General features: G+C 44.2%; 1 protein-coding gene and 1 long non-coding RNA gene across 7 annotated transcripts in view; both read left to right on the forward strand.

Moving 5' to 3' along the window:
* The window catches only part of LOC109289085, a 24156-nt gene extending 15455 nt beyond the window's left edge, over positions 1-8701 (forward strand). For 2 of the 4 annotated variants that reach the window (XR_002095293.1, XR_002095294.1), the window contains exons 2-4: positions 1117-1246; positions 3015-3113; positions 8289-8701. This is a non-coding gene — a long non-coding RNA (uncharacterized LOC109289085). Of the gene's footprint in view, positions 1-268; positions 1247-3014; positions 3114-8288 lie in introns of those variants that run through there. The other 2 variants (XR_002095292.1, XR_002095291.1) reach the window with 2 other exon arrangements.
* A 2934-nt stretch (positions 8702-11635) lies between these two features.
* Positions 11636-19614, forward strand: part of DENND6A (DENN domain containing 6A) — a 42371-nt gene continuing 34392 nt past the window's right edge. The window contains exons 1-3 of one of the 3 annotated variants that reach the window (XM_019504988.1): positions 11636-11914; positions 14453-14491; positions 14595-14637. In XM_019504988.1, the coding sequence (XP_019360533.1) occupies positions 11744-11914; positions 14453-14491; positions 14595-14637 (253 nt within the window). In that variant the 5' untranslated portion in view covers positions 11636-11743. The remainder of the gene's footprint in view (positions 11915-14452; positions 14492-14594; positions 14638-19614) is intronic. The other 2 variants (XM_019504987.1, XM_019504986.1) reach the window with 2 other exon arrangements.

Consider the following 19614-nt stretch of genomic DNA (forward strand, 5'->3'; position numbering starts at 1 on the left):
AAATTAGCTGTCTGTATCGGCTCTCAAATCTCTATTGGTGCACCCCTAATTCAAAAAAAAAGAGAGGGTTGTTAACACCTGTGGAATGATGAGCTGGATGGAATCAGGTAGATTATAATGACCCAGGAAGTGAAATGACTCCTTCAGCAGTGCCTGACTAGAAATGCTTCTGCTACTGCCACATAGTTGGTTTTAAACTTTGGGTAGAGCAGGAATCAAAGGGAGGTGGAAGTGCACGAGGGCACTTCCTCCCCCCCCACACTTTGCTCTACCCCTGAAAACAGCTATTTTTTTTAAAGGAAAGCTAGTGGTAGAGTGTTTTCCCAAAGGAATCCTCACTTCTGGAACTCACTACTCAACCTGATGTATAAGGTCTAGATTTTTGTAATCATCCAGATATGCTCCAAATCTCATCTATTGGACATATTTGAGGAGAAGTTATATTGAAGAAAAATGATGCTATGTAGACAGTGGCTATTTTGTAGGGTGATTTGGAAGTTCATAGTAGAATTCAGCTGTAATGAGATGTACATCCCAGTCCAATACCTCAACAGTTACCTGTTGAGACATGTGGAGGCAAACTGTATTTAGCAGGACTGTAAAACCTGAAGTGATTATTTCTGGGGAACACGTACATTTTACTGTGCACTGTAAAGCAGCTAATCCTCACATTCAGCTGCAAAAATATTCTTGGTTCACAACAATCTCCTGTTACCCACTAGAGCATTGGCAGGAAGAAATGCTGTGTGTAATCCAGAATACCTATTACCTAATAAGTTTGAAACTCTACTATGTTATATTGTAAGAAGCACCGTTTGCTTTTTTGCTGCTGCGATGCAGAGGTTGGGAAAGCATTTTTTCATTAGTTAGCAGAAAATGGTTTAATAAAATCAGTAAATCAAGGAAGATAGGATGCGACAGTGTGGTCACCTTCTGTCAAAACGATTATGTTGCAATGCTTGGTAAACAAGTCATTATTCTGTGAATGCAACTTAATGTAACCTCTGGACCATAAATGATCAAAATGATGTAGTAGCAGAGCATATTGATACAAAATTGTGTGACAATCTAGCCTGAATTTCCACAGGTTTGATTTTTTTTCTTTTTCCCTGGGAGCTGGAAAGTACAATAGTCTGCAAATATGCCCTCTAGCAGCTTGGCACTGTCTTTACTGATGTGTCACTGGAAATAAATGATGAAAGAACATGTCTACAGAATGCTAATAATTTTGGGATTGCAGTGACAGGTAAGCACTTGCTAATGAGCTACAGTATTTGCTGTTTTCCTGACTGATGCTGATACAGGGCCAGAAGTGTCAGAAAAGTAAAGATTTGGGAAGGTAAGAAGCGAGTTATAAATGCAGAACAGCTAAAGGCTGGTCTCTATAAGGAAGTTTTACCAGTGTGCTTGTCTACAACTTGACCCATAGGAGTTACCATCCTGGACCGTGACAGATTGCTGACAATGACTATAAAGTTATTTCACCAGCCACCAGCTGATGGAACCAGTCTATAAAAACATAGGCTCATACAACTACAAGGGACTTCCTGCATCAGAAGACCAATCTCCTGCTATCATTTGCAGCCAATTCATGTAATTCCTTTCATAAATTGAAGGAGCATCATCTTAAAACCGTAAATGGTTGAGTGGAGATGGAGGGGAAAACATTCTCAAGCTCCTTGCAGAATCTCACTCTTCTGGGGCCTACAAATCTTCAAATCACCAGCCTAAATGTATTCCTGTCTGGTTTATATCCATTTATAATGTGCTATCATTGTTTAGCTTAAATAATTCTTTTCCCTCCAAATTGTGTTTGCCCTTCTAATGTATTTATAGAGAGCAATTACAGCCCCTCCTAGCAATTGTTTTGCAAGGTTAAAACAATTATGAACCTGATAATTTCCTTTTGAATTCATCCATTTCTCATCTCCCAGACCCTGATTTTGGGTAGCCCATGTTGCATTTTTTTCTGTTTTCCATGTACCATTCTGCATTTATTCTTTCAGAATGTGTTCTAAAGCCTTACATTTTTTTGAGGTTGGATTAAGAAGCTTGTAATTGTCCAGATCAGAGGTTCCCAAACTTTTTCTTATTGCATACCCGCTTGCAGATTTACCAGCTGCCCACCTACCCCTACCAGCATACATTTTATGTTTCAACCCCTTAAATGCCTATTATTATTGTAGTAAAAATTAAATCTGCCATTACACAATTTCTCCCACATATGCCCCAGAGATGTCTTGTGTATCCCCAGGGGTACGTGTACCACAGCTTGGGAACTCCTGGTCTAGATCATATTTTCCCTTAGATATAGATATTACCTTTTGCTGTTCTCTAGTTGTACAGTCTTACCCATGACTCTAGATTTTTTTAAATCCTTGATAACAGACTTGTGATTTCATATGCCAGGGTTTTGTTTGTTTTTCAGATTTCTGGGATAGAAAATTACCCAGACCTGTAGCTTGAGTACACCAAGCTTTTTTAAGCTTGCCTCCATCCCATCCTATATGTAATCACTTTCATTCTTACTTTCTTGTTCCCATTAGCTGTCCTGCCTTTGCCCTCCTGCTCAACAGAGTTGTCTTTATTGAAAAGTGAGACAAAATATTAATTTAATGTCGGGGTTGTACCTAGGTTACTCTCATCTCTACCCCATCCTCACTGCTTAGCGGCCCCAGTTCTTTTTTTGTTCTCTTATTTGTGTTGTTGATGGCCCTTTTGCTATTTTTAATCTTTTTACAAAGTAAAAAGCATGCCTAAAGGGAATGTTCACTTAATTCCTACAATTCCTGGCCTCTGAGATGTACCTTTCCTTGTCGATCAATCCTTTTTTTCTCCTGAAGACACATTGATATCTTGGAACTACATCCACTAAACAGATGGCAATAATTTAATTGTATCGGTTTCTAAATCAATCTGCAATAATTAAATACATGCAAAAAACTGTATAGATAAAGATAAGATACCCCTAGGTACTGCGGAGAGACTTTGTCGCATTCTGCATTGGCCAACAGAGGTTATTTGAGCACATGGGGGAATACCAAACTGTTCTAACCCTAAGGAAAAATGCCATACATATGCTCTCAGTGGGCACTGGGGAAATCCTACACACAGTACCTCGCTGTATTTCTGTTAGCATAACTTTGTGTATAACTTGTACAATCCTAAGTAGGCATTTTGTTAAATGTGTGACAAGTGCTGGTTAAAAAAATAGAACTTATTTTCTATGCAAAATTAAATGCTTGAAATGTTCTTGTCAGCCATTTAGATAGTTGAGGAGTGTGAGGAAGTTCTGTAAAAATAGAGAGGTTTTGCTATTTAATCAATGTAATTTTTTAATTGTGATTAGTTCTAATTTTAGGTATAGATAAAATGCTGTTTTAAATCAAAATCCCAATAAATATGTAATGTAACAATTTATTCTTAAAAATATTTCTATCCTTAAGTAAAAAAATGACATATAATTATCATAAGTTGGCAAATACTGGTATTTGATATATGTATGACTGGCCTGACATTCCTGTTAGGAATGGAAAAGGAGTGTGTCAGTATTTAGCATTGTATGGCAGATGGGAGCAGTCAGCATCTTCACTTCCCACTCAAGCTAAAGCATGCCAGCAGGAAACTGGGAAATAGCTCAGGTGTTGCTAAAAGGAGAGCTGCGTGCAAATAGGGAGCTAGCAACACTAGGAAAAAAGTAGGTGGAACAGGAGGTGTAAGAGAGAGAGGCACACAGGCTGGAATTCACCATTAGGACTGTTCCTGAATTCACTGGCTGCCTATACACATGCTCCTTGGCTTTCTAATTAGAACACAGTGGAGCAGACTTGATTAATCGAGTCTGCTCTACGTTCTAATTAGGGCTCTGTAGTGTCATTGCAGTATCATGTGTATTAAGCCCCATGCATTTTAAAATGGCCACAGGGTACTTTAACTAAACCTCATCGACTGAGCTTTAGATAAAGGGTCCTGTGGCCATTTTTAAACACATGGGGGCTTAATCCATGTGACACTGCAGCATTTTAATTAAAGTAGCTGCCCAGGAGCTGCTCTAATTAAAACACCCCCCTCTCCCACTCTGGAGCACGTGTATAGACCTGTTTCTACTGCAACAACTTATGTCAGCAGATATGCTTTCCCTAATAGTCCCTATAGCCCTGGTTCTGCCATCTATACATATAGGCAGGGCAAACTGGGATGAACGCCCCAGGCCCTGTGCTTTGCAGGGGGCCCGCGGAGCTGGGCAGAACAGCCATGGCCACTCCATGCTGCCACCAGCTTCACGTCCGGCTGCTCAGCACCCTCCTCTGCCCCCCCCCCCCCCCCCCCCCCCCCCCCCCCCCCCCCCCCCCCCCCCCCCCCCCCCCCCCCCCCCCCCCCCCCCCCCCCCCCCCCCCCCCCCCCCCCCCCCCCCCCCCCCCCCCCCCCCCCCCCCCCCCCCCAATCTGCTGCTAAATCTGCTGCCTCTGGCTGCTCAGCACTCCCCACCTCCACCCCCACTGCCAAATCTGCCGCCAGCTTCCTCGTGCCTGGGGATGGGGCCATGCACAGGCTGATTTGCCCCAGGCCCCGCACCCTGTTTGGGTTGCCTCTGCATATGGGCAATCATATGGCTGGTGTCATTGTTCTAAAGCCTCAATGAAATAAAGTGGACAGACTTTTTCTTATGCAAAGTCCTATGATTCACTAGAAATCACCCTCAGTTTGTAGCATAAAAATCATATTATAATAAGTTCTTAGCTTTGGACTTTGCATACCCTGTCAGTCCATCAGACCCTTCCTCAGTTTTTCATTCACCTAGCACACAGACCTCATCTCTGTCGTCTTGTTTATCTTGCCTTGCCTTCCTCTCAGTCTTCCCAGACAACGTGCTACTGATGGTGTAAGAACTTTCTCTTCTCTAGCTCTTGCCGACTGGAACAGCCTTTCTGTACCTTATCAGTTTGCCATTTCAACTCAAGATCTACCGTAAAAATATCTCCCTCTCTTTTGTCCTGTACTCTTCATTTCTTTCTTCCTACTCTTTATTACTTAACAGCGGAAAAGATTTCAGGATATTGTTCTTATGAAAGAAGCTTTGTTTTGCTTAGGTTTAATGCTACAGTTGAATTTGTATGGCTAGAAGCAGATGTCTTCAGTGGGCAATTGACTCTGCCACAACATGTTACAACACAGCTGATTATGCTCCAAGGACATATATAGATTAGGGCTGTGTGAGCTTCAGTTTCTGCTTGGATTCAGAGGAGATTTGGCCTGATTCGGTGGCTGAATCTCTCAAGTCCCAAGTAAATCAGGACCAATTAAAAGGTCCTAGTCGATTTGAAGATCTCCCAATTGATTTGGAGAGCTTTGGCAATTCGGACAGTCCCTGCCTGCTGCAGTAGGGAGCTGGACCCAGACTCCAAGCTGGTAAGTAGGGGGCAGGGGAGCAGGGCCTGGAGGAGGGGGAAGGAAAGCAAGTCCATGCTCACCGGGTGCTGCCAGGTGGGGTGATCCCCAATGCCCCATGCTGTGTGAAGGGTCTGTCATAAGCCCCCCCGACCCCCGCCTGTTCTTCCAGCCCCTCCCATGGCTGCCCTGCCCCCCCCAGCTCTGGCCCTTTAAGAACAAACAAACAAAAAAACCCTGACCTCACTGGCTCCTGCAGTAGCCTCGGGGTTTCTGGGGGCACATAGAAGAGCCCCCCCATGCAGCGTGGGGCAGTGGAGGGCAACAGGGATCGCCCCTCCCTGCCAGGCAGGAGCCGGTGAGTTCAGGGTTTTTTGTTGTTGTTTTTTTTTTAAAGGGCCGGGAGCTGAGGTGAGCAGGGCAGCCATGGTGGGGCTGGGAGAGCAGGCAGGGGTCGGGGGGCTCATGGCAGAGCCCCTCCATGTGGTGTGGGGCAGCAGGGATCGCTCCCCCCCTGGCCCCCCCCTCCTGCCTGGCAGCAACCGGGGCTTTTTTTTCCAAAAAGCCAGGAGCTGGGGCGGGTGGGCCAGCCATTGAGAGCAGGTGGGGGATGGGGCCTGTGTGATTCAGAGATTCAGCTGATTTGGGGCATGTCAGCAGTGGAGGGAAAACACCCCACTTGTAGATGAGCCCCCTCTGTTGGGGACCAGGAGAATCTCTTGCAGTGGATTTCCCTGCATTCTCTGCAAGCGTGGGTTGGGGGGACACTCAGACAGGGTTCCCACCCTCCACATTTGCAGGCATGTGTAGGGAAATCTCTCTGCAAAGGATTTCCCCTGACCGTGTCCACAAATGCAAAGGGAGGGGGGACCCACACTCTCCACTCCACACTTGCAGGTGCACCCGGAGAAATCCCCTGAGAAGGATTCCCCTGTGTACAGCATGGGCTGAGTGTCTGCAAGCAGGGAGCCCCCCATGCACCCCAAAGTCCTGAGGTGCAGGCACTCCCCAGACTTAAGGGGTCCAATCCTGCCCAGGAATTCTTGGGGTTTGCAGGACTGGGCATCTGAATCCCAAAGATCCTTTGCCTCAGGGAGGCTGAAGAGCCATGAGCAAAAGCATGAGCAAACACGTAAGCAAATGTACATGGGTTGCAATAAAAAGGTCTAGTTTGTTATTGTGTTCTGTTGTGGCCACAAATTGGAGCATTTATGGCATGACACAAGATATGAACATCTACTTGCTTTCACTCTGTGCCTACATAAAAATTCTTATGGTGGCACAAAAGTGACATCTACTTCCCCACTATGGGTCAACCTTCCACCTGCGTGAAGTCAGCTGCAAAACAGAAACCTGAGTTGCAGAAAACAGAAAAGCATGCTCTGCTGTAAAAGATGCCTAAACTGAATGCTAACAGTAGAGTGCCTATTATAGATGAAACATAAGTTAGGCTTATGTTTACAAGACTAACTAGGGGATCTGATTAGTATCTTTCAAAAAATCTCTGGGGATCTTTAAGAAGAGGCTTGATGACTACCTGGCTGGACCCATTTGAGTCCAGTCTTTTCTCCCACCAAGGTGGGGGGTCGGACTTGAAGATCTACCAGGTCCCTTCCGACCCGACTTCTATGATTCTATGGTCTTAATAATGAAAATACTGTTAGTTCTGTTTTATCATCCTCAATGCATCTTGTAGTTTCAATGGACAATGGTCTCTTTAATAATAAAAAGCAAGTGTAGTTACCTTGGAAATAAGGGTCGGGGAAACCTGATACTTCAGAAGAATAAAGTTAAACCTTAAGAAAATGTTGTGCATTTCAGAAAACCAAAGTTGGTTGTTGATGCTTCTTGAAGATTTCATGGACATGATAAAGCCAGATGAATGCTTTCAGAAGCAAAAAGACCAGCCAGCACAGGGTGTTAAAAACTCTGTAGTGCTCAAAATATATGCAGAAATTATTTTCCATTTCTTCTCCTGACCTAGTCCCATAAAGCTGGTCAAGGGCACCACTGTTCAAGAATACTAAGTTATTGAAATCTCTAGGCCAAGATGTTTTTGATTGATAACATTCCCCAAATAGTTAAGAAAATGTTCAGAAACTGAGACTACCTCCCTTTTTTAACCCCTTATTCTCAAACATCTTGTCTACTTCTCTAAAATGTGATAGGAAGTCTCCTGCCATAACAATTTGTATATGACATTTCAGAAGAAATTGGTTTTCCTGGATGTCAGCCTTATCTATATGTAGCAGTAAAATACTTCATGCATTTATATACATGTAATTGTATACATTTTTATGGCATAAGTTATTGAATAAAATATTAGAAGGAAAGATTGTCACAAATACAGTAATTTTAATCTTTCTCAGGTCTGAGTCTCCTGCAGCATCCTGGACTTAGCAGCTGGTTCAAAGATTGAAATGAGCTGGGCCAGAAGTTGATGTAGTAAACACACTTGAAGCAATTGGAGTCTACTGAATAGCAGAGCCATTAAACACCTTTGTTAATACTGATGCAGCGGCGCGGAGTCATGAGTACTAGGCGGGCCCTGCAGGAGGAGCCATGGCCACTCCGCCCGTCTCCACGGGGGCCCCCAAAACATGGGGCCCAGGGCAGTCACCCCAATTCGCCTCCACTCCTCCCCTGGGACAGCCCTGGCAGTTGTGCTGTTTTTTTCTGAAATTCTCCAATATAGACAAAGTTTTGTACTTTAGTTTCTAACTGTAACTTGCCTAGTTGTTAATGGTTTATGAAGAAATTAAAATTGCTACAGCTGAAAGTATTAAAATGTTAATCTGAGTATGTCATATTTTATGAACTGTAACTTGTTCCCCTTCTTTAAGCAATTAATGTAGTTATCAAAGTCCAGTTTAATTTCTCATGATGTGGTTTTTCAACAGACAGAGGATACAGAAGGATGAGAGAATGGAACTCAGTAAAGGAAATGGAGTCTGATCAGTAGCCTTGAAATTTTCATTCTCCTTGTCCACATAGAAGATGCAGAAGTGGTGTTTTGGGATTCATGTGTTCAGACCCTAGGTGTAAAAGGACATATTCCAAAGGTAATTTGTGTAACTTGTCACTGAATCTGCTACAATTGAAGGAAAGGGCTCAAAGGAGGAACTGAAGCGTAGAGTCATGTGGTAGAAGACCTATTTACCCAATGATGTAGCTCTTTAACTTTTATATTTCAGGTTCATGAACTGTTTTTAATATGATATATATGGGACTTGCCTGTGTTAGTGTTTGAAAACTCTTACTCTTGAAGAGTAAGGCTTGTCTTGTTAAGGCACTAGCCTGGTACTTATCAGCTCTACCTCAGCTCTTCTTCATATTTCTTGTGTTATCTAGGGGAAGTCATTTGATTGCTCTCTGCCCTGGTTCCCTTTTGTAAAATGGGGATACATGTGGGGACAGGACTAGGAGCAATGGTCTCAAGCTGCAGCAGGGGACATTTCAGTTAGAGATTCGGAAGCACGTTGAGAGGGGTCAGACATTGGAATGGGCTACGCAAGGAAGTTGTGGAATCTCCATCCTTGGTAATGTTCAAGAGCAAGATAGATAGACACTTGGCAGGGATGGTCTAGTCAGGAAGGATCCTGCCTTGAGCAGAAGGCTGGATTAGAAAGCCTTGTGAGCCCTCCAGCCCTACTTTCCTGTGATCCTGTGCTTCTGTTCCTCAGGAGCAAATGTTCAAATGAAAGCTGCATGGAAACCAGCTAGAGAGCTGTTACACATTTTCAAGCACTAACTTTGTATTTGGCTGGCTCTTTTCACACCCAGATAGACATTTTTATAGTGTGATAAAATATGGCTTGTCTAAACATATTGCATGATTGACCAGTGACTTTGTATCATGTATGTGGTGTGTGGTAGAGGCCTCAGAGAAGCATTGCAAAGATAAATGCCTTGTTTGTACCTGAATCCACTCCCTGCCCTCCAGAATGTTTACTTTGCCCCATAATTTGGTGTTGTCCACAAATTTGGACAGAGTGCTTTTCACACTCTCATCCAAGTCACTGATGAAGATATTGAACAGCACTGACCCAAGGACAAACCCTGGGGAACTCCACTGCCCACTTTCTTCCAGGTCGAACACAACCCATCCACCATCACCCTCTGTGCGTGCCCCATAAACCAAGTCTCCACCCACCTGACCATGTAGTAATCTGTCACAACTTAATTTGTTGATAAGAATGGGATGTGACTCTGTATCAAAGGCCTTTTAAAATCCAAGTAGATGATATTTACCTCAACTCCTGCATCTAAGCATTTTATGACCTGGTCATAAAAGGAAACAAAATTAGTCAGGCAAGCTTTACCTGCTATGAAGCCGTGCTGGTTGCCCTTCAGCATTATTTTTCCTGTTGGACTCCCACAAATGTGATCCTTAATAATTTTTTCAAAGGTTTTCCCAAGGATAGAGGTGACGCTAACTGGCCTATAGTTACCTGGGTCATCCTTTCTCCCCTTCTTGACAATAGGGGCCACATTGGCCCTTTTCCAGTCTTCTGGGACTGAGCACCATGAGTGCTCAAACAGCTGTGCCAGTGTCTCTGCTATGACACTGGCCAGTTCCTTCAGCACCCTTGGATGAAGCTCATCTGGGCCTGCTGACTTAACACATCCAGCCTCTCCAAATGCCCCTTCACTGGGTCAGTGCTTACTGTAGGTGGGTTGGAGTCCCTCTTGTGCCTGTCTATAGTCCCTTTGGGAGATATATCTTGATCCGTGTTCAGGAATACAGATGCAAAGTATTAAGAGCTCGTCTTTGTCCCTCCTATCTGTTACCAGTTGCCCTAGTCTGTCCTGTAGGGGTCCTATATTGCCATGTGCCTTCTTTTTTCTCCCTATATACCTGAAGGACTTTTTGTTGTCTTTAATTTTTGTTGCCAGCCTGAGTTCCAGTGCTCCTTTGGCCTTTCTGATTCCCTGCAAGTGTGAGCCAAGCAGATATATTCCTCCTTGGTGGCTACCCCCTGCTTCCACAACCTGTATGCCTCTCTTTTTCTCCCTAGGCTCTCTTGGATTTCCCTGTTGAGCCAAGAGGGTTTCTTGGGTCTTTTGCCTCCTTTTATGTGCAGTGGGATGGTCCAACCCTTTTGTGCCTGAAGGATCATTCCCTTGAGGAACGGCCACCCTTCCTGGACTCCCATCTCACCAATGCTCTTGCCTTTCAGTGCCTCACTTACTAATCTCCTGAGCTCGTTGAAGTTAGCTTTTCTGAAGTCTAGCACTTCAGCCCTACTAGTTATCTTTCCCACCTTTTGCCAGATAGTAAATTCTAACAATTGGTGATTGCTATCCCCTAGGTTACCCTGTATCTGTAGTTGTTCCACCTTTTCCAGAACTGCCTTTGTAAGAAGTTGACTCTTTTTTACAGTTATTTTTATCCTGTGATACTGACTTTGCAGGTATGGCTGGTCAAAAGAGAGGATTTAATAGCAGCCTTCCACTACCCGAAGGGGGTTCAAAAGAGGATAGGGCTGCACTGTTCTCAGTGGCAGCAGATGACAAAACAAGGCGCAATGGCCTCAAGTTGCAGCAAGGGAGGTTTAGGTTGGACATTCGGAAAAACTTTCTCACTAGGAGGGTGGAGAAGCACTGGAGCGGGTTAGCTAGAGAGGTGGTGCAATCTCAATCTTGGGAGGTTTTTAAGACCCAGCTAGACAAAGCCTTGTCCTGGATGAACTAGTTGGGGCTGGTCCTGCTCAGAGCAGGGGGCTGGTTGGACTGGATGTGACCTCCTGAGGTCCCTTCCAACCCTCATGTTCTGTGACTCCATGAAATGCGTGGCCTGATTTAACTTGTGAATGACGTCATGCATCTAACATGGGGCAGGGGCCACAAAACGAGCTGTATGGAAAAAATATATGATAAGATAACTCTGCTTCAAACTATTTTAGCCTTAGAGAGAACCCTTTTCTCGAGAGGACGGTCCCTAGGCCAGACACAGAAGCTCAAGCTTTGCTGCCGCCCACGGCAAGGCAGGGCAGACGAGACCGCTCAGGCGCCTGCGCGCGGGAACCGGGGCAGCCGAGGTCGCGCTGGGAGGGGCGAGCTGCAGCTGGGGACGGGGTAGGCGGGTCCTGGCTCTGTCACAAGTAGGGGAAGAGGCTGGACCGCTCCATCTCCCCGCGCGGCTGCGGGTTGCCTGTCCCCCGCTATTCAAGCAACGTTGGATTCTCTCGGCCTTCCCTCCCCGCCCCCGACTTGGTTTGGGCTCTGCCGGCTTCCTCTTCGCCCTTCCCTTCCCCCCCGGCTGGGTTTGGACTCTCCCACTTCCAGAGCCCAGGCCGGGGGTTGGTAGGGCGCGAGCGGTGCGTCACGTGGCCCGGCCGGCGGCAGCGGCGCGATGGCGGCGGTGGAGGACGAGGAGGAGCAGGCCCGGCCCGGGCCCGTGGCAGGGCAGGAGGCGGCCGGGCCGGGCTGGGGCCTGGCGCTGCTGCCTGGGGACCGCTTCTCGGCCTGGATGCAGTGTGTGTGCGTAGTGGGCTTCGACCTGGAGCTGGGCCAGGCCGTGGAGGTAAGCGGGGGGCGGGAGCCCTGCCTGTGCCCGTGCCTGCTTCGTAAGCTGTCATCTAGGCGGACATCTGAACATAGGGTTGCATCGAGGGAGGTGTGCAGCTATTCCTGCACTTCCGATTAGCTGGTGGGATTATTTCGTTTCTTCCCATCCAGCAGCCTGGTGAGATGCCTGACCGACCTGTCGCTCTTCATGTAGGAGCTGAGCTGGTTAAGAAGGCATTAAGGCAGGATAGTCAAACATGCTGTGATGCTGCTTCAGTCTTGGTTCAAGACAGCAGTTTCCAACCCAATGAGGGTTGCTTGGGCAATGCCGGCGGCACTGCACACAAAACAGGAGTGTGCTGGGAGCTCCTCCTGGTCTCTGCCACTGCCGTACTCTTCTCCCAGCAGCAGGTTGCAGCTAAAAAGGTTGGGAACAACTAGCTTAAGATGTAAAAATGCTTTTGTGCTCAGTAGAAGGTAATAGTGACTGAGGGAAATCAAGGCAGGCACTTCTAGAGGAAGTGGTGTTGGTGACTTAGTACTTCAGAGTTTCTATTACATAGATATCCACTGTGGGTTTAGAGCAGCAGTGTCAACCATGTTGCCCACAGGCTGAATCCACCCCATGGAGCTTCATAATTTGGCTCTGGGTGCTGCCCATTGACCCACATGCTGCACAGGACCAGCCCCTTACACGGTGCTGGGTCCTAGGTCACGTGGCACCCACTTGAGCCAGTGTCCCTGACTGGCCCAGGCAGGTGCCATGTGCGCTGTATCCAGCAGGTACATGTGTTCAGGGCTGCGTGGGGGGGAGGCGGCGAGGACCCTTTGCACACTGCTCTAGCCTTGGGGCCAGATGGGTTTGACATCCCTGCTGTGCCGTTTTAAGTCTTGTATTTTTCACCTGTGAGGTCTTGATTCTTATGACTACTACATTTCTGTGTCTCTTTTTTGCAAGATTAGAAGACAGAATTTTAGGGGTACATTGATAGAATTTTGCGGGGGGCTGATACCAATAGCCAATTTTTATGGAGGCATGTCGGCTGATACAGATCCGATTTCTGACAGATATACTCCTCCTTGGTGGCTACAAACATACTGATACAGCTGTGTCCAGCTGGTAAGTCTGTTGTGGTGGAAGGGGGGGGGGCAGATCAATGCCCTCTGTGGTGAGGAAGGGAGTGGGGTAGGGGATGGGGTGGGCACTGCCCAGAGCCACAGTTTGTCTGGGTGGGGGGCAGCGCCCACCACTGTGTGCACCCCAAGAGGGCACTGGAGGGGGGGTGCCCCCCTGGATCTGCATGTGGGGGCAGGGGCTGCAGCTGCAGGCTGGGGCCAGGGCTGTGCTGGGATCTTCCTGGCACTTAGTGGGGAGGGAGCTGGGGCAGGGCTGTGTTTGGGGCAGGTGGCAGTGGCACTGGGAGGTGGGGCTATAGCAAAATTTGGGAAGGCTGCAGCCCCTCTGCCCCCATTGCCTTCCTCCCAGTGCCTCTGTTGCCCGCCCTGAGCGCAGCCTGGCTCAGCCTCCTGCCGCAAAAATCCAGCACAGCTCACAGCTGCAGTACCTGCTGTGCAGATCCAGGGGCACACCATGCCTTCACCCCTGCCCCCGGTGCCCTCCCTGGGTGTATGCAGCAGTGGGAGCCGCCCCCCAGATGAGCTGTGGCTCTGTCCCGTGCCCTGTCCCACCCCAGCTGGGCAGCGCCTGCCCCACTTCCTTCTTTTCCACAGGTGGTGTTGATCTGCACACCCCACATGCCCTTTCTGTTCCCCTTCCACCACGACAGACTTACCAGCTGCACGCAGCTCTCCAAGCTATCGGGCTGTGCTCCTTAGTGCCTGTCTGCTGCATTGCAGCTGTGCACATGTACGGCCATTTATTGGCCACACTATCAGCCAGCTCTGATGTACACTAACAACCAAGGATTGAACATTGATATTGACTTAATTGCATACTACAGTCTACCTGACGTTAGATGATCTTTCTTCAAGTTACAAGTAATAATGACCTTCTTCCTTTTTGAAAAGTCTTGATCTTTCACTAATATCCTTTTTCTGTGATTTAGGTCTCTGCTACCCTTTGGAATTTCTCTTTCCAGTTTTACATTCCTGCAAATTGTTTTAGTTTTTCACCGCACTCGTTTTTACCTCAGACCTGAGGAAGAATACATCACTTTCAAAAGTTTGTCTAAATCTATCCCTACCATGCAGTTTGATTAGTAAAAGATATTCACAAAAATTCTTGCCTTGTATTTCTTGAACCAGCACAGCTACACTACCCTCAAGACTAGTTACGACAATTAAAGTTATTTGAATAGGGAAGAGCGCTGATTGGTTTTGTTCACAGTCCAGGATGTGAGCCTGCAAGTTCTATCCAAGCAGTTGGGAAAGGGTAGCTGTCTAAAATACAGTTGCTGTCTTGTATTGGGAACAATAAACACAAGTAAATCAGTGAATGCTGCATCACAAAAGGTAGTTGAGTAGTTAATCACTTTGTGTTTTTAAATTGTTCACCCTGTTTTCAAGTAGAGATAATTTTTGGTTTTGTTTATAGGTGACATATCCACAAAACTCAAAACTTACAGATAAAGAAGTGAGTAGAAACTGTTTCCCTTATGTCTTTTGATTTAAAAACAAACAAACAAACAAACCTTTGTTTTCCAAGTAAAAACCTGTTGTTTTTTTTCCCTCTCCAGAAAACCAATATTTGTTATTTATCTTTTCCTGATTCAAATGCAGGTAATTGCTTTTTTTTTTTTTTTTCTGTAATGTAAATTGTGAATGCATGTACTCCTAGACCAAACTTTGGTAGAATGGTATTAATTTTAACTACACAATTAAGTTTGGCTAAAGTATGTTGCAGGGATGTTGTAATGATTCAAAAAAAGTGTTAAGCTATGAGTAAGATGAAACCTAAAATACTGGTTATTTATATAGTCGCAGAATGCAGGAACCTTGGTTTTATTTTGCATAAAGTGAGAATTAATATATGTTGGTGGTACTTTAGTATTTCAGTAGTTCTTGCCATCTGTAGGTCCTCAAGCATTTTGCAGTGACTAAAGGTATGGACAAACATCCACTTTAGCTTGCAGCATCTGTTACAATTTAACTATTACCTCTATCATCCTGTAATGTTACTAGTTAGCCAAATTATGCTAACTTTGATCCAAAATGGGTAAGGGATGGAGCAGTTAAAGTATCATGCAGACATAACAGTTGTATCATAATAGCTTGTATTGGCATTCTTTGTTAGAAATACAACTGTTAACCTTGTGGTTCTCAACCAGGGCTTTCAAGGGTGCCTTAGGGTTTCACACAATGTTAGTTTAGCACTGTTAGGTTTAAAAGCCAGATTCACAAGACCCAGAGATTTAAAATATAAATCCATAGTTGTGGTCTTTCTGAGTTCTCTACAACAGAAAAACTTCTATTATTTTTTTCTATAGGCAGAAAAATAGCGAAAACTAAGAGCTGACATTTTCTGAGGGGTGCTTCAAGTCTGTCCAGGGGACAGTGCCTTGAGTCTAAAAAGGTTGAGAACGCTGGTATATCTTAAGCTTCCTAATATCTGTAATATGTGGAACTATTACAACCATTGTATTATTTCCATATTCTTTATGGAAATTGAAGCACAGAGGTTGAGTGACTTAATGAAACTAATATGAGGGGGGGAGTACTGAACTAAAAGCATTAAAAAATGAAAAAGATTTTTTTAAAACAAATATGACCACAATTAGAATGCTATGGTATTTTATTTCTTTTTCTCTATCCTTTACATCTGCAACTGTGTTTGGTCCTGGTTGCTGAACTCTTCTTGCATTTACTATTTCTTTACTCTTTTGCCAAAGTGGAGTAGAGACATGTGGTTAACAATGTGGAGCATCTGTAGAAGGGGATGACTAAACTACAGACCCCCCTTGCACAACTTACAGAAGTTCAAACTCTTTGTAGATGACATTTTTCTCTAGAGGTTCTGATCCCATTATTATTTTTTTTTAGAGGCTTTACATTATGGCAGTTTCGTACAGAGGCAGAAGAAACATGTTTGTTGTGCAAGAGTTCTGCCATGAGTTTCTGGCTATCCTGCAAGTTTTACTTTATTTTATGTCTTAATATGGTTAAAAGTGAAAGAATGTATTTTCACCATCATCTGTGAAAGTAAGGGAGTGGTTCCTTTTTGGCTCTTGCATGTAAAAAGCATATATGCTGAACTTTAAGTACACACCTTATTGTATGTAATAGTTACAGATTTATTTAAATGTTACATAGGAATGTATTTATTTAGAATACTTAAGTATTTAAAATACAACCTCAACTAAAAATAATGCAAAATTACTCTTGGAAAAATCATGTTAAGTTAATAGTGTATAATGTATACAAGTAAAGAGAAACCTTTGTGGGCAGGGTTGATAGCATCACTAACTATACCTGATTACTCTTATGAACATAGAAATTATGTAGAGGCCTTCCTTGGATAAAAACTTTATTCCAGAGGTTAACCAGAAAAAAAGTTTATATTAACAAAGGAAAGCTGTTCTACCCAAATATTTTTTTTGTATTCTGTGTCTTAATATTAGTAGGAAAACTGTTTATGACCCAGGAGCAAACTTATGAGGAAATTATTAGCTTGTAACTAATTCAGCAGCCATAGCCAGCAGATCTTCAGTTGCTCAGAAGGCCACACAGGGCATCTAATATATTGAAAAATGGTTTTGAAACTTGCTAAAAGGTTGTGTTGTTTGATTTATTTTTTTTGTGTGTTTTTTAAAAAACAAAATTAGACATTTGTATTGATAATAGGTTTGTGGGGGTTTTTTAAAGTAAGATATGACTGCCATTTTCCTTGGGCAGTTGTGTAGAACAGCCTACTACAGTGTGCTTTTCAATTTAAAAAATGAGCAGATGATGGGGAGAAATATGCTATAGAACTGCCTGTATTCTCTGCACTGAGAATGTTATAACATTTCTGTTTTGTTCATGTCTCTGCCATTCAGCAGGAGGGAATATGCTTGCTAATTAAATTGTTTTCTTGGGTTTTTTGAGCCACCATAATAAAAATTACTTCTAAAACTGGAAATACACTGTTTAAGATAATGGGACAATTGACGGTGTGAGAGATTGGTGGCATTGCAGCTTTTTTCTTTAGTTTTAAACAGATGGAAAAAGGAGAGTGGGGTTTTAGCTGAAGTTGCTGTATAACTTTTTTTTTTAAGTAATTCTTTTGTTTTGCATGCTATGTCAGTGGCTGCAGAAAACACACATCACCAGCCTTTTCTGTCACACCAAGCAGTGAAAATAATAGTAAACAGCCTTTGAGTTTTGACCAGTGCTTTGTTGGCCAACTCAATTGAGTAATGGTGGTGATGTTCAAAGATCACTTACTTTCACATATTGTCTGTTGGATGCCTACTGGAGCCTACAGATATTTTGGGAATTAAGGGTCAAACTAAAAACTTTGTTACTTTTTGTGGCATCCCATAATTCATCTGTGTTTTGCCAGTGCCATTTGTCATGAAGTGTAGAGGACCCAGACCTAATTGCCATGGTTTTGATAGGTGTTAATTCAAACAGAATAATGCATGTGGATTAGCATATGCGCAACCGAAAGAATTTGATATAGAGGTTTTGGATGCTGCAGCAATATGACTAGACAGAGCAGGAATGCAGTGTGAAACTGAGCAGTTATTTCTGTGGGCCATATATCTGGAACAGCTTCATTTGAAATGCTGCCTCTGGGCTCAGTCAGCGAGCACTGACTGAACAAGATAGTAATACAGAATGGTGATGGCCAGTGGTCATTTCAGGACTTCAGGACACAAAAAATACTTTCCTACAGCTACATTTTGACCACAAGTGGATGCTGAAAGATTAACTCAGCATATTTCACAGATGGGGAACACCTGTGGTGAACTCCTGTTCCACCACTCCAAGTGATGCATGTTAGAGGCATTGCTTGAGAGCAGGCCAAAGTCCAAATTTTATGTTAAACGAATTCCTTTTCTCTGGTCAAGGGAACTTGCATAGATTTTTGTCCATTTGTTGTAATTTCCAAAGTAAGACCAAATGAACCACAGTGATACTGGTAGCAGCAGCATGGCTGAGACAGCACTGATATGTTGATCTGTGAGAGCCACCCATATGATCAGCATGGGCACTTTCATATATGTCACAGGCCAGTTCCTTGATTCTGTATACTCTGTCTCATGGCATAGCTCGTCAATGGCTGAATTCCTTTGAGAGAGCTGGTTCCTATGAGGTCTGATGCTACTGTTTCAAAAAGCAGAAAAGATTCTGTAAGAAATGCCTGTCATGCAAATATTTTCAGTTTGGCAACCATTCCACCCAGTCCAGACAAGAGCTTCTTCCAAATATCTTGTAATGTTTGTTATGTCTAAGGGGCACTGAGTTCTGTTGGCTCGGATCAGGTTCATTTAGGACACGTTTTGGCCACTTACATTTCAGTTGAGTAGGCCTGTCTTTTCATACTGCAACATAAAGATTCTTTAAAGGACTCCTCCAGATCTATTCACCAATTTGAGATCTGATTCCATTGTGGGAACTTGAAACTAGGTCATCTTGTGAATCCTCAGTTTAACTTTATAGTCTCTTGTAGCTTTCTCCATCTGTTATAGAAGGCAGCTATGTTACTTAGGAGAATCTTGAAACTATAGTTTCATAGTTTCTAGGGTCGGAAGGGACCTGAGTAGATCATCTAGTCTGACCCCCTGCCATGGCAGGAAAGATTACTGGGGTCAAACAACCCCAGCAAGGTGTTCATCTAACCTCCTCTTAAAGACCCCCAGGGTAGGGGCTAGCACCACTTCTCTTGGAACTACAATTATTGATGGCAGAACCCCCAGCAACAACATTTCACAAGGGCAAGTTTTCCTGGAGCTGCTATCCAAATTATTTCAAACTTTAATTAAATTGAACAATAAATGTAACTGTGGTCCATCCCATTTCCCGCCCCCCCCCCCCCCCCAGCAGCTTAACACTCACAGAGATAAAGAAAGATTTTACTTTTTAGCCATTCACAGACCTCTCTCTTCTGTCAATAGAGAGAGACTCTTTTCTGTTATGTAAAGCACAGTAGGTGCTCTAGCAAACCAGCCCTGCACTGCTTATCCAGCCCACAGAGCTGGGTGCTCAAATACGGAGGGTGTCCCTTGTGGCCCCCTTTGTATGGAGTGAAGTAGTCTACAGAACAGAGTTCTGCAACAACTGTTCTGAACCCAAGTGTCTGGAATTTAAGATATCTGTGGCTCTTTAATTGTATAGATAGTTGGTCTGAAGCCTGATATTGGCGAAATTACTTGATAAATTTCAAATTAGCTAAAAGTTGAAGGTAGTTTATGAGCGGTGTTATAGCCTTGATGGTCCAAAAATTATGCAAGAGGCAAGGATTTTTTTAGGGTGATTATCTTTTTATTGGACCAACTGTGTAGTTGGAACAGTTAGATAAGCTGTGAAATGCAAGACATCTTTCATGAGGTCTGACCATAACACGATGAAGTTATTCTAAAAGCTGAACAAGGTTCTTTGGGTGAATCTGAGATCTTTTATTCGACCAACTTAAATAGCTGGAAAAAAATGTCTTGGCAAGCCTTTGGGTTTAAAAACCCTTCATCAGGCTGAGGAAGCCTCTGCAGTTGGTGTGTGCTCTTTCTGGGTGGAATGAATAGTAAAGAAGCCAGAGGCTGGGCTGGTATGCATGCA

This window comes from Gavialis gangeticus, unplaced genomic scaffold (genome assembly GCF_001723915.1).
Source record: "Gavialis gangeticus isolate Ggan-Ray unplaced genomic scaffold, GavGan_comp1, whole genome shotgun sequence".
NCBI lineage: Eukaryota > Metazoa > Chordata > Crocodylia > Gavialidae > Gavialis > Gavialis gangeticus.